The 23,633-nt window shown below is 42.9% G+C and overlaps 1 protein-coding gene across 1 annotated transcript in view; it reads right to left on the bottom strand.

The window, feature by feature from the left end:
• dscaml1 (Down syndrome cell adhesion molecule like 1) overlaps window positions 1–23,633 on the bottom strand; it is a 135,919-nt gene that overhangs the window by 25,985 nt on the left and 86,301 nt on the right. The window contains exons 6-17 of the mRNA XM_061719377.1: window positions 21,657–21,932; window positions 20,382–20,681; window positions 9,849–9,991; window positions 9,323–9,452; window positions 6,046–6,324; window positions 4,783–4,911; window positions 4,448–4,627; window positions 2,945–3,150; window positions 903–999; window positions 620–748; window positions 330–497; window positions 39–109 (exon numbers count right to left, since the gene is read on the bottom strand). Coding sequence (XP_061575361.1) covers window positions 39–109; window positions 330–497; window positions 620–748; window positions 903–999; window positions 2,945–3,150; window positions 4,448–4,627; window positions 4,783–4,911; window positions 6,046–6,324; window positions 9,323–9,452; window positions 9,849–9,991; window positions 20,382–20,681; window positions 21,657–21,932 — 2,108 coding nt within the window. The remainder of the gene's footprint in view (window positions 1–38; window positions 110–329; window positions 498–619; window positions 749–902; window positions 1,000–2,944; window positions 3,151–4,447; window positions 4,628–4,782; window positions 4,912–6,045; window positions 6,325–9,322; window positions 9,453–9,848; window positions 9,992–20,381; window positions 20,682–21,656; window positions 21,933–23,633) is intronic.

The raw sequence follows: 23,633 nt of genomic DNA, 5'->3' as shown, positions 1-23,633 counted from the left end.
TTGCTCAGAAAGCAGAGTAGATGCTGGTTATAATTTACCTTCCAGGTGACTCTGATACTCTGAGATGTCACCGGCTGCAGGATCACATCCATTGGAGGACCATCAGGCTCTGTCGGAGGAAGAGGCAGAGGTTGTTCGAAAGCATCTGACCACTATTGTTGAAATGCTCTACATCCCTTCTGATTCCATTAAATATATTACTCCAAAATGATTCTGGTAACTATTAAAGGTTTTTCTCTGTTTAATTAATGTAGATAATCCGTGGAAAATACATTTTTAAGATTTTAGAATAGCTGCTTCAAGTTACATGAGATCAAAAGTGGACTTACGTGCTTCCTCTGTGCTGATGGTGAGCTCCTTACTGGCCTCGCTCTTGCCTATAGCATTGTAGGAGTACATGCGGATGCTGTAAACGGAGGCAGGGTGAAGGTCTACTATGTTGGCCTGATTGTTGGTGGGGGAGATGTTCCGAGTGGCGTGCTTCAGCTCCCAGGTATCTGGCACAACAGAGTAGAATAAATGGCATCTTTGCTGTCATCATTTTCACCCTTTCATTTCATTTTCTTTTTTGTATGTGAGTTTGAAACTGAAAGTTGAATCTCAACCTGGTGTTAATTACCTGTTTTGTTTTTATATTCAATATCGTAGGAGGTGATTATGCTGTTTCCATCAAATCTTTGCGTCCACCTGAGATTCATGCTACGATCTTTCACTTCTCGCACCTCCAGCTCTGGGGGGTCTGGAGGCTCTGAGGATTTCAATTACAGACAGTCAGCAAAGAGAGGCAAGGAAAAGGAAGAGAGAGTAGCAGCAAAACACAACTAATTTGGGAAATAAGTAATTAGAGGATTTAAAAAAAAGAAGGTATGCGATGGCACATGCAGGAGGACATGAATTGCTACCTTGCACAGTGAGCTGGATAAGTCCTCGCCCTTCTCCGTAGGAGTTGATGGCATGACAGGAGAAGAAGACTGAATCTTCGCGCTCGGCTGGCTTTAGCTGCAGTGAGAAAGTTGAAAGAGGAATGTCAAAAAGACAAACAACTCTATTTTTCAGCTGGCCAACAATATAAAAGCAAAGCTTTACGATTGAGAAATGCCCTGATAATGTTTTTTTTTTCTATTAACACCTCAATGTCTGTCTGCGGTTAGTTTCTGCACATCATTGGGCACATAGGTGCCAAAATAATTTTTTTTTTGTAAAGTTTGACACTCATCTGTTAAAAAAAGTAAAAACTCCAGTTGGTCTGACAGACACATATTAGGCTATGGTCAATTTAAGGATGAAGGGGGATCCTTAGTGTTTCTCTCAACCAGTTAAAACATGTGAACTCAAGACTCTAAAAGAATACAATTTATAGTTTATGAAGAAGATGGATTCAAGGTCTTGCCCAAGGACACAGTGAAATTAGGGGGGGTGGGGTGTCAATCATCAGTCTTCTAATTGGAATGTTATCACTCTACTACATGAGCCCTCTGCAGGTATTTCCTGCTTCCTCCCACAGTCCAAAAACAGGCACCATTGGTTAACTGGTGATTCTAAGCTGCTCGTATAAGTGATGGTGGGTGTGCGATTGTTTGTCTATACTGTATGTGGACCTGCGATGGACTCGTGACCTGTCCCGGGTGTACCCCAGCTTTTCAACCTCAGAGAGTTGGGATCGGCTCCATCATCCACCCATCCATGGATGGATGGATGGATGATGGATGGATGGATGGATGGATGGATGGATGGATGGATGGATGGATGGATGGATGGATGGATGGATGGATGGATGGATGGATGGATGGACCAACAGAACTATAATCACTACCAAATGAATCTGGAAGATTTCATAAATTTGTGCGAGACCTAGTAAGTTATTTTTTTATTAAAATATAAGTTTCTGTTTCATTTGAAGAAAAAATCATTTAATTGGAGGAGGTGCCATCTCGCTTTTGCGGTCCCTCATCCCCACTGTCGGTAACAACAACCCAAATTAACTGGGCTCACCTTTTGTGACAGCTTCGTATTGTTTTCTGGCACTATGTCATTCATTCATAATGAAGGATCTAGCCCACAGAATTAGAGCAGGCTTCATGGCAGAAGAGACAAGAGCCCCATTCACACAGCCAGCTCGCTCTGACCTGTAGCGCCTTTTCTCTGCTCCGCTGTGCAGTGTGAGTTGCACTTGTGGAAAACCACAACATTTTCCTCTGTGGCTAAATCACCTTGGGAAGAGATAACTGATTCATAATAGGGTAAAAAATTGAGTGGTGTGTAAACTGAGAATGTGGAAAGGCGAAACAGCGCGGAGTAAAAAGATATCCGCAAACTCGTCACAGAGGATCTCAATAGTCCGTTAAAGGGACAGTAAGAGTTAGCACAGTTCATGCCCATTGCAAGAACACGTAGCCAAGAGACAAGTATGTTGACGATGCAGAAAGCAGTGGTATATTATATACAGTATATACAATAATGGTGAAGTGAGGCTAGCATTGCTGTGTGTGTCACAGGAAACAACCAGGTAGAAACTGTATTTATTAATTTACTTTACTGAAACTTGTTTTTTTCAGATTGTTTACTTATTCACTGACTGAATAAAGAAGTCAGTGCCCAGACAAATTAGGGACTTGACTGATTGTGGATGCAAAGTACAGTAAAGGGACCATCTTTCAACTGTGAAAGAACATATTGGAGAGGGAATATTGCAGCTTTGTGGGATCAGTGTGAATGCACAGCTGGAGAGTGCAGGCTGAATGAAGAGAGGATCACGGTAGTGTCGTAAAAGTGACTTAAAAGTAACTTAACGCCTCCAGGAGGACCATCTAACCTAAAACTTGCATCGGTTCTTTTGTTCCACTTGAAGTGAAAACAAAATTGAAATCGATTCGTCATCACAAGCATCACAAACATAGTGCTGTCTGATTTCATCAACTAGATGCTCCACAAGAAGTGTTTTTACCTTGAGTGTTGACAACACTTCGTCTGTCTTTTCATTGGGACTAGTGGTTATGGAGTAGCGGGGGTTGCGGTCAGGGTCGATGACCGTGTCGCCTCTTTCCCAGCGAATGATGATGGGCCATTCTCCCCTGGCTGTGCAGTTGAGCTCCTTCACATGACCCTTCTTAGCCATAGTAGTGTTGGGGTGACTGGTGATCATTGCTGGGACTGGAACGAGAAGGGAAATGGAGTGTGAGATGAAGAGGTGAGGGCAAATAGTCTGAGTCAGAGAGGGATGGTAACAGTAAACAGATTGATGAGAGGGACGTTAGATGACAGAGGCAGATAGAGGAGGGGTGCAGGAGAAAAGGGAAGAGAATGTGGATAATAGGCAGGATTTAAGTGGAAAGAGAGGTGTAAGTGAAAAAGCTGAGAGGGGAAAGGTAGGATAACTGGCAGATAAAAAGGTAGAGCTTAGAATAGCCAAGTTCCATTGCAGTAGAGTAATGAAGAGCTGTGGTCAATGAGGTAAAGTCAATAAACCTCCTTTCTCATTCTCCAATAGTTAACATTGGGGTCTAGGTGAATGAAGTGGCAAAAACGATACACTCTACAATTCGTGTACACTCAATACACAAGTCCCTCGCACACTCAATCTTCTTAGTCCAACATACACACACTCATTTGCACGTACACACACGGACACACACATACACACACAATATTGATCCGAGGAGGGTTCTGCTGTTTTGTTTTCATCACTTATTCATCCCACCCTCCCTCTTTTCCGCTTTTCCTTCTTCTCCGCTGAGCGAAACAGACAGAATTGAGGGAGGCAGAGGAGAGGAACGGTTCAATCAATAACACTAACACGAGAGGGAGAAAGAGGGAGCGCAGCACGGAGGGGCAACCCTGTAATCGACACACATGGTGAGAGGAGCATGTGCATTTTGTTAAACATTTCTGTGTCAAAAGGTGCGAGAGTTGACGCCTTAACATCTCTTTTGTGATTGCAGCTGGATTGTAAGATCAATGGCACTGGCTTCACACGATGATCTACTTGATGCTGATAATCTTCATGATAGTATTTGTACACACATTCTCATAAATACCAACATGAAGATTATCAGCAAGTAGATCATCATGTGAAGCCAATGCTCTTGGCCAACCTACATTTTCCAGGTTGTTACTAATTGGTGGGGCAGGATGGAGAGATTGATTGCAGATAGTGATTAAGCTCAAAGTCTTTTCGACTGTCTCTAGACGGATCCCATGAGTCAAAAGATCAATTGTTCAGTTGCTTTCTCACTGCTGATCACAGGTGTGCCCAAACTGCTCTCTGTGTTGCTGCATTTATGTTTTTGTATCATATATCTTATGTTCGTGCTCACCTTTGATCACAATCAATACATGAAAGCTAATAAAGCAGGGGCACTAAAGCATCCTCGATAGCATAAATGCAGCCATCTATGCATTGGAGAAGAAAAATACCACGCAACTTTAGCCAACATGTGTGAATACTCACTCTTAACTGTGAGGACCATGCTCTTGCTGATGTCTGAGCCCACCCCATTGGAGGCCTGACAGAGGTAGAAACCACGATCCTCTTCCAGGACATGTCTAATGAGTAGAGAGCCGTTATTCATGATCTGAATCCGGCCTGTCAGAGGCACAGGGTGGTACTGCTGTGGGTTCCCAATACCCGCTGGATATGAAGAAAGAGGCAGTGCAGAGACAATGTATTATGATAAAGTAATCTTGCAAAATGTCCTTCACTTTTGAGCAGTACAAGCCTATGAATATGACAATAGCAGAAGCTTGTCAAATACATAGATTAAGATTGAAAGATGGGTCATGTACCTAGTGCACCTTTGGCATGCTTCCACATGACCTTAGGAGGAGGGTATCCATCAACAGAACAGTTGAGGATTGCCGCTTTCCCGTAGATCCCATCCTGGTTGTTGGGCTGCACAACGAACCGAGGAGGCACTGGAGAAACATGAGAGGACATGTGAATGCAGAGGACAAATTATAAAAACAATGACAGCCAGAGGTCCATTCATTTTGAAAAGCAGATGTGTAAAAACGTGACTGGTACCGCACTTTAAATTTGTATTTGTATTTCTTTTGCACTCGTAGCTTAGCCACAGTAGCGTACCTTAGGCACCTGACGTAGCAACGTGCATAAGCCAGCAGTCAATAGTAAACAATGCGCCCAAGCGATACAGACGCACAAAAGTCTGGTTACATTTCAGTAAAAAAGACGACAACAGGGGAACTTGCAATATTTGCCACGTGAATATTATAGCATTTCCTTGGCTAATAATACTGCAGGTAACTAATTAACTAAGGAACTGCCTTCATATTAGTGTCATTTGCCTCATTGTTGTCCTTTATTTCAAATGAAAATCGATAAGGGAATCAATAAAGAACCGAATCGTTGAGCAGAATCGAAAATGGTATTGGAATAGTAAAAATCGTATCCATTTCCATCCCTAGTCCCTGGTACTTCATTCTCCTGCCTCTCGCCTTTAATGAGCCGGAATAGGCTCCAGCAGACCCCCCTGACCCTGTATAGGATTTAAGGGTGTAGAAAATGGGTGGATGGATTGTATTTCATTTACTCTATGAAGTTTATCTAGAAGATATTTATTGTAGTGTAAGACTCCTCCAAAACAAAGTTCATGAAAAGGGTGACTAAATGTAGTCAGTCATAAAAATATAGCAATTTTTCTGTGCATTTTATTTCAGGAATATAGGCCGACCATACACTAGACAACTTTAAAAAACTTTAGAAGGATTGAAAAAAGACTACTAAACGACACCCTCCTACATGTAAAGACTGTAGGTATGAGCTTTGTGAACAGTGGGGATCTGGCAGGGTTACTATTCCTACTCTGAATTAAAATGAGTCAGCCTTGGCCCATGCATATTGTGTTGTATGCTTTTCTAAAAAATAATTTTAGCAAAGTTATCTGCATGGCTTACTAGTGTCACATAAATATGAGTGGATATAGAAAAATACTTTCCTTCCTTCCTATCGATTCTCAAAAATACTTTCCTTGGCAAAAAGGTTCTTGTGAGAGTTTTCAGAAGTGCTTTAAAACTGCCTCCTATTCTTACCTGTAACTGTGAGCTGCCTCTCTGTGCTGACAGTTGCAGCATCATTGCTGGCAATGCAGGTGTAGTTGCCGTTGTGTTTGAGTGACACCTTGGAGATCTGGAGAGAGCTCATGAACTCCTTTGTGTCAATGGTAATGCCTGACGAGGGCACGATCTCCTGGCCGTCCTTGCGCCACGTGATGCGTATGGGCATGTCTCCAGACGACACTACACACGCGATGTACATCAATTTGCCAATGGAAGTCGGCGGGAAGTCAAATGGTTGGATCAGTGGGGGAACTGAGAGAGGCAGAGAAAAAGAGGATGAAAGAACATTAACAGTAAAAGAAAAATATAGAGATCAAATTGAGAAAATAAATGAATAGAAAAAAGTGGTCGGCAGAAATGGCAAGGACATGCAATAGGGTGAAATGAAAGGTAGATAGATGGAAGACAGAATAATGCAAATAGAGAATGGACATAAAAAAGATTAAGAAAAAAGGGACATTTAAATAAGAAGGGTGAGTTGAAGGTGAAGACAGCGATATGAGACAGATATGAATAAGTAAAGGACAGAGGGGGGAAAATGCCAGTTGTGAATGGAAAGGAAGTGAAAATATGGGTTGACAAACAGTTTTGGAAATTCAGGGGCACCGAGAGGACATGGCAAATGGTAAACAGAGAGGATGTGGAAAAAAGAGAAAAAAGAAGTCAAGAGAGAAAAAGACATTAGATGTTTTTTTAGAGAGCTCTATTTCAGAAACTGTCATTCTCATCTGACACACTGATAAGTACACTTGTAGTCTGCCTGTTTGACTAGAGGGAATCAAAAAGAGGATATTTTGAATCTTTATCTGGGCCTTCCACATCACTGGAGCTTGGCCTACTAGCCCACTACCCACGCTGCAGCCACCTGTGTCCCACACCAACCCCACCGCTCCAGTCCTACCCACCTTGCTAAAGCCAGCCCATAATAGTTGTTCTAATTAGAGCCCTATCTACAGGGAAAAGAATGGTGTTGCTATGGATACTGACTGAGGTGGTGGTGTTGGTTTGGAGTGGGGGATGAGCAGAGGCTGTTCTGGGGGGGGGGGGGGGGGTTGCTGGTTACTGCTGAGACATCTGGGGATTTTAATCTGGGCCTAGTTAGAATCCATCTAATTAAATCATAGACATGATGAGCACGCATTCACACAAACACGTACCTAAATCAACATACAACAAATGTGTGCGCGCACACGTATGCGCGAGCAAGCATGCTCCTACCCGCCCATGCGCATATGTGCACAGAGGAACACTACAGTAAGACGAGCACTATTAAGCAGCACGAATTTCACACATCGTAATAATGTCAAGCAGAAACACAGACACAGCCCACTCTCACACTTGACGACTTCCTGGAACAAACATGTCATTTTACTGCAGCTGAGAAGAGTGAAATAACATTACATGCAAAATATATACAACACACACCCTTGTCATTCACACATTTATGCACAAGCAGTGCACTTACAAATCTTATACAATAGCACTCCTGCTCTATGTAATTGCTGACTGCCGGAGACCAGTCCGCCCTTTAATCAGGGGTTATTAGAGGTAATGCTGCTTTGCTGCTTCTGTTTCACGCACACCACCCTGCACCAAATTGCTGTTAGTCCATTCATTTAGTCACAGTCGAAAAAATAAATGAATAAAGCTAGATTCACAAATATTTTCAGTCATTTTTAGTTTTACTTTAAAAAAAAAAAAAACTAACTTGAGGTGACTTTTCATTGAATAGTATTAGGCAGTGTAGTAGGTATTCCTGGAGGATGATATTAAGGTGGAAAGGACCAGCACCAGCACTTGAGAGGCCCAAAAATGGCCAGCAAATGGCATCCAGGTACCAAGGAAGAACTTTACACAATACATAACATTGGCACCTGGTGAAGATGATGTAATTGTTTCTGCTTCTGTTTAAGAATTGGGAATAAGCAGAGCACTTAAGATGACGATGCAAGAAGCATGTCCATCCATCCATCCATCCATCCATCCATCCATCCATCCATCCATCCATCCATCCATCCATCCATCCATCCATCCATCCATCCATCCATCCATCCATCCATCCATCATTAATCCATCCATCCATCCATCCATCCATCCATCCATCCATCCATCCATCCATCCATTATTAATCCATCCATCCATCCATCCATCCATCCATCATTAATCCATCCATCCATCCATCCATCCATCCATCCATCCATCCATCCATCCATCATTAATCCATCCATCCATCCATCCATCCATCCAGCCATTATTAATCCATCCATCCATCCATCCATCATTAATCCATCCATCATCCATCCATCATTAATCCATCCATCCATCCATCCATCCATCCATCCATCCATCCATCCATCCATCCATCCATCCATCATTAATCCATCCATCCATCCATCCATCCATCCATCCATCCATCCATCCATCATTAATCCATCCATCCATCCATCCATCCATCCATCCATCCATCCATCCATCCATCCATCCATCCATCCATCCATCATTAATCCATCCATCCATCCATCCATCCATCCATCCATCCATCCATCCATCCATCCATCCATCCATCCATCCATCCATCATTCATTAATCCATCCATCCATCATTCATTAATCCATCCATCCATCCATCCATCAGTCCATCCATCCATCCATCCATCCATCCATCCATCCATCCATCCATCCATCCAGTATCTAGAGCTGCTTCAGTACTATTTAGGATTCAGGGAAGTTTGGACAAGTTGGGACCATTATCTATAGAAGACTTTCATGTGAATCAAGTTCTGTAAAGCGGATGTTGATAGGTAAAGTTTCTCCTTAAGTGTATACTGACAAGCTTCTTCTGAGTCTTGCAAGTCTATAACAAACATCAAGTGGAACTAAATCCTTTCCACTGGGAGGGAGAGCAAAAACATTTACCACCTACAACATCCTATGAGCTGGCAGATGGTTATGGACTGCAGAACACAAGCCACGTTCATGTAGCAGTTATGTGGACAGAACGTTGGTCTCAGAAGAAATACATTATCACCTGGATACAAAAAGAGGCTTATTCAAATACAGCTGGATCACTAGAAAGAAAAGCCTTGTTGAAGTCCAAATGCGCGTAAGCATGTCACTAGAGAGGTGCACTATGGTACTAGAAGATGTTTTGAATTACATACATACTGTAAATACAGTGTACCTGATGTATCACGTGTAGGAGATTGAACCTATCCGTAAATTGTGATAGTGCCAACGTGGTAGTGACTGACCTTTGACAGTGACATAAACGGTCTGCGTGATGAACAGCTGCGGCTGAATCAGCACACTGCAGATGTAGGCCCCCTCGTCCATGCCTTTCTGAACATCACTGAGCTTTAGAGTCCCATTCTCAAACACCACCTGCTCAGAAATCAGTGACAAATATGGACGTCATGAATGTTCTTTTCAATAAACAATATACAGGGATGAGAATAGAGGCAAGAATGTGTTAAAATCTGAGCAAAAGAATATCCTCCTGATTTCCTTTGTGGCTTCATTACTGTCTCTTTTTAAATGATCTTCACTTCACCAGAAATAGTTTTTATACTGTTACTTCAAATACAAAGCAAACAAGAGTAAAATACAATATAAATGTGATATTCTGTGATCTTCACCACAGAATATCACATTTATTTGGACAGGAAGCTGCAAAGTTGTTTTTCAGGTAATTGACAGTTTTTACAGCACAGAAATGATCTGCTTGCTGAATAGTCATGTTGATTGTTTTTGTCTTCTAGGAGTGAAAGTGGTCTCCACCTGGCGATGGTTGTCAGGCAGCAGGAGTCCTTCCTTGTACCAATTAATTGAGTAATATGGATACCCAATCACACGGCAGTTTATGAAAGTGTTTCTTCCTGCCACTGCAGTGATATTTTTCATTGGACGAATCTTCGGAGCACCTGAGAGAGAGAGACAGCGAGAGAGAGCGAGAGAGAGAGATAGTGTGTGTGTGTGAGAGAGAGAGAGAGAAAGAGATGTGATCAGAGGAAGAAAAAGAGAAGGAAAAGAAAATCATGAGTTGATGTTGTCAGAAACAAGTAATGGAATTGTAGGAATAAAGAGGAAGGTTCATGGGGAAGGAATTTGGGAGGGGGGTAGACAGAAGTGGAAAAGAAGAGATAAGGAGGTAGAGAGAGATATAAGTTCAAGTAATCTGCTATCAATGAGAAACTTTAGCTCTACCGGAGTAGTGAAGAAGCCATATTTCTGCCCACTCCTGCCCACTCACCTACTTTAATGTGCTAGTGTTTCGCCACTGTTGCTTAAAGTCCTTCTTTCTGGGGAAATCTTTTTTTTCTTTGTCGTATTCTTCCAAAGAATCTTACTGGGTTTCTCCCTCGTCTACTCTAAAACCAGCACAAGCCACTCTGCTACTGTCACATGAGTGATTGCCGACTGGCCCTCCTGTGATACAGTCTCTAAAAGTTGGGTCTGTAAACCAGTGCACAGCCTGGTTGGGTCTGTAAGAGGATTTTACAGACCTTACCAGGCTGGGCCCTCTTCTGCAAACATATAGGGGTTTAACCATGCTTTAAGGTTGGGAGTCAAATACTTTATCACAGACAAAGTGAAACAAGGTGATCAGGGCATGTTCTTCACATGTAGAACCGACCACAGCAAGTTTACAATAACAAGACTGATGCTGAAGTCTCCATAGTCTGTACTTGCTTCTTCCTATAATGACCTAAGTCCTGCTTTTTAAAAAACTTTGGAGAAAATTGCAGAAACTTTGTAAGCTATCTTCCTAAAATAGGAAAAATATAATACAGTAAGGTTCGACTTTAAGATACAGCATAAACTTAATGGATTTCTCATGTTTCTATAATACTTATAGTGTTTCTTAGTAACAAACATAGCTGACAAAACGCAGGTATTTTAGACTGTTTTGTTTTTTCTCAACAAACAAGATGAGGCTAAAAATAAGAGTTTTATCTAACGTTACAGGGTTTTAAAAAACAAGCAATGTAACTGCATGACTAGTCTGCAATGAGGGAGTAAATGAGAGATAGAAAGTGAGTGGGTGTAACAGAAAAAAAACTAAAGTGACACTTGACCCCGTTCTGTGCTTCATTTAGAGGCTTTCAGTGTATTTGAAGGTAGTGCATTTCAATGCACGCCCAGCAGGGAAAGTGTTTTCATTCATGCTGACCAACTGCTCCCGACTGAGTCATAGCTCAAATTCACCCCCGCAGTGTATTGGCTTTAACAACCTAATCATTGATTACCTGGGCCAATATGCTTTAAATGCACTCCTTTCCATTAAAGCAGGACTACAGGCATGTGAAAAAGAAGCTACACTTTTTTTTGTTGTAGGCTGTAAGTATCATGACATCAAAATACTACTCTTAAAATTATATAAATACAAACTCTGGCAAATAACACAATGCCCTTTATTACACTGTAATTATATTTGTGCCATTATTACTCATAGTGATCTGGAAATTGAGTGACAAGTGAGTCTCTAAAAAAATAACACGGTAGCATGGCTTAGAAGTTGCCTGTAAACTAAACACACAGCTTCTGGATAAATGATCCTTGGACAGAAAAGCCCACACTGGGCATGTCTTGAAGGGGACATATGACAGAGAAAATAAATAGATAAATAAATGAAAATCTTTCTGTGCTTGAGAGCCCTTTGTTTGGGCGGCCTCCGTCTGAAAGCTACTCATCCAGTGAGTCCTACAGATTTGCAGGGTTCTGTGACATCAAAGACACAGATCACAGTAGAATTATCCAGCCTCCCAATCTTTGTTTGGACCAAGTTTTCAACTCTGAAGGGGCAAGTGCAAAGTTGTTACACAACTTTCAAAGTGGGGATGCAGTGTATTCAAGTGTCTGAGTCGAGCTGCTGTGAACAGAACTGTAAAGACATGAGCTGTGTTCGAATGAAGAACTTTTGTGAGTACACATACACATTTAACACACGTAGAGTTCATGGGCAGTGTACAAATGAGTCCTGCCCCAATTTCAAACCATCGTTGCATAATTCCCAGAAATGACAATCCTGTGTCTTATTCTTATGCTGCTTCAAAGAGTTACCACTAAGATTTTTCTCCTAATCAACTCCAAATTAAAAATGAAACCACATGTCATTGTCATGTGCCCAATCTCCCTTTTTTATGGGATATTAAAGTTGTAGCCGCTGTACTCTTTTTAAAAAAGACGAGTGTCCCACCACTTTAGCTGCATCAATGAGATGGCATCAACTGAGGGCACAACTCCATATCAAAGTGTCAGGTATGAGTCGAATGTGAGGTGATCTGATGGCATAAAAATACAATGATCTCAATCACACCAGAAAATCTACAACAGAATGACTAAAAAAGGACATGATTGCCTAGTCAAAGTCCAGATTTTAACCAAACTGAAATGCTGCAGTGGAACTTTAAAAGAAATGTGCATACATGAATTCCTGCAAACGTCAATCAACTGAAGCAAAGTTCGGCAGTGAAGTGAAGAAAACTCTGCTTCTGAATTTTGGGTTAGCTCCTGTTGCATAAATATATGGCAGAATGAAAAGTGCCATGTACTGTTCTTTATCTGTGGTTGTATTTACATCATTATCTAGTGAGGTACAGATGATTTTTCTTTTGGAACATCCTAAAGTGTAAAAGCTTAACTTTGAAAGATTGTGCTTTTACAACCTTCACATGGCAGTATGTTTTTCGTGCATCTGGTTTTCTGTGTAAAATTATGGAGAAAAAAAAAACAAAAATGGATAGTGAACTGTCCTTGTCCTTAAAAATAGAAAAATAAAACTGAACTGCTTTATTATTTTTATAGCAGATGATTTTCAAAGGCTGGAGTGAAGGTTGTGGGTAGACAGACAATATTCGGCAGCATCATTATAAGACACTGGGAGCATCATTTAATCACCTGTCACCTCCTCCCTGACCTTCTCACCATTGTTCATTTAGTACCTTTGTTTTCTATTTTTCCCTTCAGCCCTCCTCTCCCCACTTCTCTTGGTGCCCCTCTCTCTCTCCTTCCTTTCTCAGTGTGTGCTGGGCTTTGAAGTCACAGCTCTGACAAGTCAAAGATGTATTATTCAGTAGCAGCATTTCATACACACACAAGCACACATAGTATAAACCTGTGTATTCAACAATGTGTGTGTGTGTGTGTGTGTGTGTGTGTGTGTGTGTGTGTGTGTGTGTGTGTGTGTGTGTGTGTGTGTGTGTGTGGCTCAGTGTCCTTGCTGTCGGTCCCTCAGTGAATAGGATAAGTTGAATGTACCATATTTCAGTAAGTAGATAAGCATACCAGCATATCATAGTTTCAGTTTCATCTCTGATTATGATTATCTGCATCCATGTGAGTGTGTGTGTGTGTGTGTGTGTGTGTGTGTGTGTGTGTGTGTGTGTGTTAGCAGTATTTGTGACAGTTTGTGTAGCATGTAGGGCTGAAACTCTGGCAATGGTGCTCATTCTCACTCCAATGATCATCCTGGCATGTCTGCTTAGAGCAGACTCACATGTCACAACTACACATCTTACCAAAGAGACAGAGAGAAAACGATAGAGAGAGAGACGTGGTGATACAGCTCTGTCCGTCGGTGTCACTCCGCATCTTTCTCATCTCAGATGACAGTGACATCACCAGTTCTGTCACCAGAGTTTACCATCAGTCCCTCCACAGATACAGGGCCTGCTCTCATCTCGACTCTTCTGCCTTTAATGCTGACCATCTCTTTCTTTCTAATCTCTCTAATCTCTCCAGTATAAGATACTGCATGATATGTCTTTTTAAATATTATGTCTGCCACTTGCATGCGTGTGCATGACAGAAGTTGTTGTAGTTTGTTGTTATGTTTCATATACTGTATGCACACTGACAACAGATAGAAAGAATGGGAAGGAGACAGAAACAAGACATACACAAATTATCTGGGCCCATTCCAGAGAGGAGGTTCAACAAACTCTGAGTTAAAATACTAACAGATAATCATCAGACCAAGATGAGGAACTCAGCACTCCTGGTTTCAAGGCGTGGTTTAGAGTTGGTTCTGTTAACTCTCTCACGCAAACAGTGACTATAAAAAGAAATCATCAATGGAGCTCTGCTGCTGTGATTCATCATGGCAACGCCAAGTAAACAGGAATGGTCCTCCTACTTTCCCTCGTTATTATTAGAGTTTTTATTGTAATACAAAGTGAATTTGAGCACATCTCTCGGTGGAAAAGTAACACTGCTACAGCGCTAAAGGAAAGAGAGTTGGTGTGGGAGAAATTGAGTGAATGTAATGAATGCATCATTTATATGGCATATTTAACGTCTATCACAAAATGGCTTTGAGAGACAAGGTGGTGGAATATGGATGTATTATACCCAAAGACGGACTTTTACTGTATAAAGGGAAAAGAAAGTGTGTAAAACATAATTCAGATAGGTCCAATGTAACCGGCTCAAGGTTGTCACTTTGATACCATTTAGTTCTTCATAAAACTCATTCAAGGAGCATTGATGAGAATAAAGATGCCATCAATACATCAAATCATGGTGGGGTGTCCTACCAAAAAATGCCTTTACTCACAGAGGTGGGAGAAGGATGCTAATTAAAAAACAATCAAACAAAACATAAAAAACACATTACTGTATTGCATAAGCATGTACACTACCAGAAATCCTTAGAAATGTTTCTTTGATGATGAACAGTTTGGGCCAGGATATAGCTACTTGTTAGAAAGAAAGAAACAAACAGAAGGGAATAAAATCAGAAACCAAATGAGAACAGTGGCCTCTTTTCTCACAGCTCTCAGCTTTCCAGTTGTTATGAGGAAAGCTCACATTAGCAAGTAAATAAAGAGCTAAAAATATGAAATAAGTTTAAAAAAAATTTAAACAACCCAAAGTGTTTGGTGTGATGCAATAGCATATGATTGGTGATGTTTGTGTTGCAAGACCAAGGAGCCTTCATGAAATGTACCCAACACAAAGGCAGCTGAATTCTAACCAGTGCAGCCTCTTGTTGAGACATCTCTTAAATGGCCGTTATAAGATTAAAAAGTAAACCTGTTCAGAGAAGAAATTGGGGCTTGTGGAACTGCTCTTGACCAGGTTAGGTTGAGTCAGTTACCATTAGCATTAAAATTATCAGTGGCTCAGGTACATAGGCGGTAGAGTGGGTCGTCCATTGATTGAAGGATTGGCGGTTAGAACCCCGCTCCCCCCAGTCATCTATCGTTGTGTCCTTGGGCAACACACTTCACCCTGCTTGCCTCCAGGGCGTTGCAGGTGTGAATTTTGTATGAATGTTACGGTGGTGGTCGAAGAGGCCATTCGGCACATATTGGCTGCCACGTCAGTCTGTCCCATGGCGGCTGTGGCTAAATATGTAGTTTACCACCACCAAGTATGAATGAGGAGTGAAAGAATAGTGGAACCATTGTGAGCCCTTTGACTGTCCTATAAAAATCGAATCCATTATTATTACCAGGGAAACAAAGTATAACTTTGTTTTATCCCGGGGGAGGCGGGGGACATTGAGTCCGAGTGGACCATGTTCTCTGCCTCCATTGTCAAGCGGCGGCTCGAAGTTGTGGTCGCAGGGTCTCCGGTGCCTGTCGTGGCGGCAATCCTAGAACCCGGTGGTGGACACCGGAAGTACAGGATGCCGTCAGACTGAAGAAGGAGTCCTACCGGGCTATGTTAACATGTGGGACTCCTGACGCAGTAGATGGGTACCGGCAGGCCAAGCGAGCCGCAGCTTGGGCGGTCCTGGAGGCAAAAACCCGGGTCTGGGTGGAGTTCGGGGAGGCCATGGAGGAAGACTTTCGGTCGGGCTCGAGGAAATTCTGGCGAACCGTTCGGTGCCTCAGAAGGGGGAAGCAGTACTCTGCCGGCACCGTTTATGATGCGGGTGGGGAGCTGTTGACCTCGACTGGGGACATCGTCGGACGGTGGAAGGAATACTTCGAGGATCTCCTCAACCCGACTGATATGCCTTCCACTGAGGAAGCAGAGAGTGGGGACTCGGGGACGTGCTCATCCATCACCCAAGCCGAGGTCACTGAGGTGGTTCATAATCTCCTCGGTGGCAGGGCACCGGGGGTGGATGAGATTCGCCCTGAGTACCTCAAGTCTCTGGATGTCGCGGGGCTGTCTTGGTTGACACGCCTCTGCGACATTGCATGGAGGAAGGGGACAGTGCCCCTGGAGTGGCAAACCGGGGTGGTGGTCCCTCTCTTTAAAAAGGGGGACCGGAGAGTGTGCTCCAACTATAGGGGGATCACACTTCTCAGCCTCCCCGGGAAAGTCTATGCCAGGGTACTGGAGAGGAGAATACGACCGATAGTTGAACCTCGGATTCAGGATGAACAATGCGGTTTTCGTCCCGGTCGCAGAACACTGGACCAGCTCTACACCCTCTGCAGGGTGCTTGAGGGTTCGTGGGAATTTGCCCAACCAGTCTACATGTGTTTTGTGGATCTGGAGAAGGCATTTGACCGTGTCCCTCGTGCCATTCTGTGGGGGGCGCTCAGTGAGTATGGAGTCCGGGGCCCTCTATTAAGGGCTGTCCGGTCTCTATATGAACGGAGCAGGAGTCTGGTTCGCATTGCCGGCAGTAGGTCAGACTTGTTCCCGGTGCATGTTGGACTCCGGCAGGGCTGCCCTTTGTCACCGGTCCTGTTCATAATTTTTATGGACAGGATTTCTAGGCGCAGCCAGGGGCCGGAGGGGATCCGGTTTGGGAACCTCAGGATTTGGTCTCTGCTTTTTGCGGATGACGTTGTCCTGTTTGCTTCATCGGACCGGGACCTTCAGCATGTGCTGGGGCGGTTTGAGGCCGAGTGCGACGTGGCAGGGATGAGAATCAGCACCTCCAAAACCGAGGCCATGGTTCTCCACCGGGAAAGGGTGGCGTGCCTTCTCCGGGTGGGTGGACAGGTCCTGCCTCAGGTGGAGGAGTTTAAGTATCTCGGGGTCTTGTTCACGAGTGGGGGAACGATGGAGCGGGAGATTGAAAGACGGATCGGTGCAGCGTCCGCAGTTATGCGGTCGATGTACCGGGCCGTCGTGGTGAAGAAGGAGCTGAGTCGAAAGGCGAAGCTCTCGATTTACCGGTCAATCTACGCACCTACCCTCACCTATGGGCATGAACTTTGGGTAGTGACCGAAAGGACAAGATCGCGGATACAAGCGGCCGAGATGAGTTTCCTCCGCAGGGTGGCTGGACGCTCCCTTAGAGATAGGGTGAGGAGTTCGGTCACCCGGGAGGAGCTCGGAGTCGAGCCGCTGCTCCTTCACATTGAGAGGAGTCAGCTGAGGTGGCTTGGGCATCTGTATCGGATCCTCCTGGACGCCTCCCTAGGGAGGTGTTCCAGGCATGTCCCACCGGGAGGAGACCCCGGGGAAGACCCAGGACACGCTGGAGAAACTATGTCTCTCGGCTGGCCTGGGAACACCTCGGACTCCCCTCGGAAGAGCTGAAGGAAGTGTCTGGGGTGAAGGAAGTCTGGGCGTCTCTGCTGAGGCTGCTGCCCCCACGACCCGGGAACGGATAAGCGGCGGACGATGGATGGATGGATGGATGGACAAAGTATAACTGACCTCGGTTTCCAACACAGGCTTGTCTAAACCCTCTTTCTCGGGGTTAAAGTTACCCCACTATCTGCAAAGGAAACCCCTGTTTCTCTCTTTTCAAGATCAACATATTCAGTTTTCACAAAATCTGCTTCATGAAATAGGCCCCAGCTGAAACTGGGTAAATACAACCTTTGATAAACATTGACACATGATATAATATGAGGGGTGTGTGAAATCTGCACCACAAAAGAGAACACCAGAACAGAAGAGAACACCCCAACCCTACTGCTTTTAAAAGAATCAAAATGGCAAGTAATATACCTGTGATTTTAGAGAAGCAATTGCTGCTGTTCATAAATCTGGGAAATATCGTAGGGCAGTTTCTTAACAAAATGGAGTCTATCATTCTACACAGGGCAAGATTATTGAAAAGTAATACTAAAAAATAAAAAAAGTCCTGGCAATTTCACTCAAAGGTCAATGATAGAAGAAAAAAAAACCTGTACTGGAATGTGCTGTCAGCACTCAACACAAAGCCCATCTAACCTCTCATCGTCTGTTTCAATCTGGTTTCCGCTCCCAGTGCTGAATCTGCCCTTATCAAAGTCTCCGACAACCTCCTCTCTTCCTCTGACTCTCGCCATCTCAATATTCTCTCTGTAGCTTTTGACACAAATGACCATAGTATTCTTATCCCCCGACTTGATTCCTCCCTCAACATCATTGGAACCACCCTGTCTTGGCTGAAGTCATATATTTCATAAACTGGCAACAGTTTATCAGCATCAACAACTACACTTCCTCCTATGCTAGCCTATCTCAAAGTGACCCCCAGGGTTTGGTGCTTGTTCTCCTCCTATTTATCTTCATATGCTCCCCCTTGGTCATATCATATGTCAAGATGTTATCCACAACCACTGCTACACTGACGACATTTAGTTCTACATCTCCACTAAATCTATCACCTCTGCCACTCCTCCACTTTGACCGAGCACATCACTGAAATCAAATCATGCTCAAGCTCAGCTGTGATAAAATAGACATGCTCATAATTGGCTCAAAGTCACTTACCAAAAAACTCTCTCCTTTCCCCCACCCAACACATCTAAAATCTTGGGGTCACCTTTGACAGCAACCTCACGGTTGAACATCATATTAACTGGACACAGTTTTTGGGTTTTGTCATGATTTTTGGGTTCTGTGACAGTTTTTGGATTTATGTTCCTCTTTTATTTTGAAAACCTGTATCCTTGTGTTTTAGTTTTGTGTTTTTTGACTTGACTTCCCTTGTTCCCATCTGCCCTGATTGTTTGCACCAAGTTCCATGTGTATATCTTACCTTGTCTTTTCCTTGCACCCTGCCGGTCTGTAATCACATCGTCATGTTTTTTTGTCATGGTTAATTCTTTTTTCTTAAGTTTAGGCCCCTGTTTTTGTTTTGCTTAATCCTGCTCAGCAGAGGTTTTTTTTTTAAATAAATCACATTTATTGGAACTCCCGCTCCCTCTTTCTCCTGCATCGGGTCCTACATATCCCAAGTTGTGACATAACTGAACAATCAGAATTTCATTTTTTCAAAAACATAGTTAGTCTCCACCCCTCACTTCATTTCCCTGCTGCTAAAATTCTGATCCTTGCTTTCATCACATACAGACTGGACTACAGTAACAACATCCTGTATAGTGCAACTTTTGGTGGTCCTCAAAAAACATCAACACATCTAAAATTCTGCTGCACATCTCCTCATCCGCTCCAGTTCCCATGACCACATCACCCCTGTTCTCCAAACCCTCCACTGGCTGCACGAACCTTAAGGATTACAACTCAAATTCAGATACTTTTCTTTATTTTCTTCATACAGTATCTCACTGACCTACTCTACCATCACACTCTGTCTTGTAACCTCCATTCTTCCCGTGCTAAACTTCTTTCCATTCTTCTAAGGACCAAATGCCAAACTGCCATCTAAAGTCCAGGCCTTCATGAGCAAGTTAGAAAAGCACAGCAACACTCAAAAGACAGCACAAATACACCACACCAACTGTCAGGAATAGTGGCACAAGGCTGATCATTTTGTCTTACAACCAAGACCCGGGCACTGTGCTTTCATTGAGTCGATCATTAACTCTTGTGAAGATCCAAATATACTATAGTCACACATAAAAAACTCGACTGAAACAGTTCAAGCTATGGTACAGTGATGCAAAGAGCACCTCCCAATATACAACTGAGTAGGACATAAAAACAGAACAAACCAAACAAAAACAAAAAATCAAGGTTTTGCAAGGGCCCAGTCGAATCATTGTTAAGAATATTGAGCCAATATTATTTTTGACTGATAATGTCATAGATATACTACTATTACTTCATGGTATGGCTGCTTATGGTGGAGTTATTGCATCATGAAGTACTCTTGGTTTTCACACTGCTTCTGCATTCCAGCTGGGATTTTATTGAAGAAATAATGATAGCATCATGTTTCCTGTGTTTTTTTTCATGAGGACCAGATAATTTTACATCTCCGTCTTTCAAATTGAAAGAGCATATATTTTTATTTTCATGACTGTATAATTGTGAAGATGGAGAGACAGCATATAAACTAAAAAGGCAGAAACTGCTTCAATCTATATAATGTAGATGAGAAAGGAAAGCACAAAGAGAGGTAGAGACATTAAAAGGGACACAGCAGAGGGTTTTGGTCAGGGTAGGGAAGGGGTCAGGCTATAGCCTCTGTATGACTGATATTGAAAAGTAGACAGGCACCTCTTACGTTTATGCGCGCTTGGTACTCAGCACTACCAGCCGAGTTTCGTGCGGCGCACCGATACACTCCTCCATCTTGAATCTGGGGGCTGCTGACGTTGACGTGGCTCACAGTGCTGCCATCAGAGAGCATGTACTGACTGGCTCTAACACGGGACAGATCCCGGACCACAGGCTCGTCATCCAGGGTCCAGGTGATGGTGGGTGGAGGCGCTCCCTTGGCAGCACACATCAAGGAAAACGGTTCACCCGGGACTACCACCCTTTCACTGAAGGAGGCAACAACACGGGGCGTACCATCTGACAAACAATCACATGGGAGGAGATATAAGATGTGAATCAATAAACATATAATGGATTCAAATGAGCAATAAATGTGTTAAAGGAATACATATTTATGAGCCTGAATTGAGCTCATTTATAGTTTCAGAATCTGATTTTATGTACATCTCCAATGTAAGAATTTGACTGGCTTTCATGTCTTAATGGCTTTAAGGGGATTTTTCCTTGCAACTGTTTGAGTTTAAGGTTTTTCTCCCATCTTTACATGCCATTGTTTATGTAATAATTGCTCAGGGGTCATTCTCTGGGTCTCTGAAAAGTGCCTAGAGACAACTTGTGTTGTAACAGACGCTATATAAATCAAATTGAATTGAATTGAATGTTCATAGGACACATTGCTTTATTGTCATATTGTGTTTGAAATCCTTAATTTTTAGGTCATACCTATTTAAAAAATCTTTTCCCCCTCTTTTTTGATAGGTGCACCAACCTAACCATAATATATGGTTTTTGGTGAAATATCATTAGAAAAAGAGCTTACATTGGTATATTCTTTGAGGTTTACAGCTTTACAAATGTTTTCTTTCTTTGCACAAAAGCTACATAAAATGGAAATAAGTGGAAATAATTCAAAAAGCTAAAAAGCAATATAATAAGAACATAGTTTTACTATATATAAGGAAAAGTGTGTTTGAATCACTTTAACTAAGCCTTTTTTCTCTTAACTATTTGTGTTTTTCATTCCATATGTGAGCAAAATTTCAAGTGACTGCAACGCGATTATTACGCATCTGGTGCGGAAGCAGAACAACCTGCTCTCAAGCTTTCTTCATGGATGTACATATGCACTGTAAACCATGTGGAATCATTGTCTCATTTAGCATAAAAACAAGCCTTTACCCTCATTGAATAATGTGATAGACCTCAACAGTCTGAGCTGATGAACATTTATAATTGAACATCAATATGATGATGATCCTTTTCAGTCATCACCTTCAAGCAGGATGATGGAGAAGTCCTGAGCGGTCTGGCCTTTTCGCGTGGCAAAACACTGGTAGGCTCCAGAGTGTCTTTTTTGTGCAGCAGAAATGAACAGTGTCTCGTTGTGAGCCCCTTGGATGGAAAAGTGCTGATCGGGCACGACAGGTTCTGTGTTGCGGTACCATGACACAGTAAAGTGGGGGGAGCCTTGGACTGCACAGGAGAGGATGACTGTACTGCTGATCCCTGTCTTCAGGTTCTTTGGAGATAAGGTTACTCGGAGTGGCTCTGGAAACAAAAGGATCAGGTAGAGCAGAGTTAAAACAAAACCAAATAAAAAAAACATGTGAAGACAATAATGTAGACAAATGTAAGTTAAGACCAGAATGTTGAAATAAAGGTTCATGTATGACAGCAGCGCTGGCATTGGATGGACATTATCTGCACTTTTCTACCGAGCTACACCGTGCTGGCTACGCAACACAAATCATATTTTGGTATGTGTATTTCTTGTCAGTGTGACAAGTCCTGTGTCATTGTGATTGAGTGTGTGTGCGCGAAGCAGCAAGGAAAAGCGAGACAGAAAGATAGTAAGGGGAGAAAATGTCAGCGAGCAATGAAGCAGCTGGTGTTAAGTGCTGGAGGCTGCTGAATGTGTTTGGACATGTGTGTCTGAGTGTGAGTGCATGTGCAAGTGTGAGACTTTCTTCATGTGCAGTGGGTACATGTACAGTATACGTGCGTGTGTGTGTGTGTGTGTGTGTGTGTGTCCCACCTTGCATGCCCTGTCATAGGAGGTTTGTGAGTTGCACAGTGATGCGCCCCGTGGCCAGTTTGCCCAGCGTTCACTAACCTTATCCTCCTTCCAAGTCACCCATAAATTCCATCTCTTATCACTGCCTCATCCACATGTGCCCCTCAATAATCTTCACAAGTGTGTCATGTTCTTTATGTGTGCAAACCTCCTCTCATCTTTTCCATCAACACACATAATATTATAACATTTTAAGATGTGGATTCCCTCTGTTTTTGACATGGTTTGTAACTGACAGCCCTGCATGACCACTGTTCTTTTCTGTCACCTTAGCCATGGTTCCCTGAGGTTTGAGGGCAAGGGGAGGATGAAGCTATCCCTGGAGATCAAGCTCAGGCTTTTACCAGACAAGTGTGGCCATAGCACATGTTTAAATGATTGCAGTTTTGCTCCTGTTTTGTCTGGCTATTGTACATCTTACCTCTGTTTATCTTACCCTTTGACTCTGCAACTGGTAGTATAACATAGATTCAAGATTCAAGATTTTTGTCATTGAGTCAGTTTCCCGACCCAATGAAATTCATAGCAAATTCATAGCATAGATATCGAAGGTTAGGGCAGTGGTTCTCAAATTTGGTGTGGCGGGATACAGCATGGATACTGGTGGTATCATCAGAGGTGCTGCATGCCAACAGGTGCACCAGGCAAATGCAAGGGCAAATCCGTGCCAGAATGGGGCCCCTGAGGGCCGACCAACTTTGAATTGGAAAAGAGCAGTGTCGATGAGGAGAATTTACAATGACACTGATTGGCCAGCGGAAAACGCCCTAAAGGGGCAACCAACGCCTCTACCACTCGCCCTCGATGCGTCTTACGTAAACAACCCTGATGAGAGGGAGTCAATACAATTGAAGAGAAGCTATCCATCAGTGATATCCAAGACATCCATCCAAGCAGTGAAAAACGAATGGGAAAAAAACAGGAGGTGCAAAAAAGGCATCAAGAAAGTGGTAAGTAGTGCAGATGATACAGAAGCTAATTTCGCTCAGCGCAGCTTAGTCTGTCCTGCTAATGTTGAGTGTCACAGTAAACACACCTGCAATCAACTTGTTTATTTAGCTGGCAGGCTTAAAAATAAAATAGCTTTCTTGGACAAAAATCATTCTTCAGCTGTCAGCTGTCTTCAGCTGTGTCCAGTTAAACTAAAGCTAAAGAATGCTAAGTTATAGAATTCA

This window comes from Cololabis saira, chromosome 4 (assembly GCF_033807715.1).
Source record: "Cololabis saira isolate AMF1-May2022 chromosome 4, fColSai1.1, whole genome shotgun sequence".
Classification (NCBI taxonomy): domain Eukaryota; kingdom Metazoa; phylum Chordata; class Actinopteri; order Beloniformes; family Belonidae; genus Cololabis; species Cololabis saira.
Note: the sequence above shows the minus strand (reverse complement) of the source record. Positions and strands in the feature narration are given on the sequence as shown.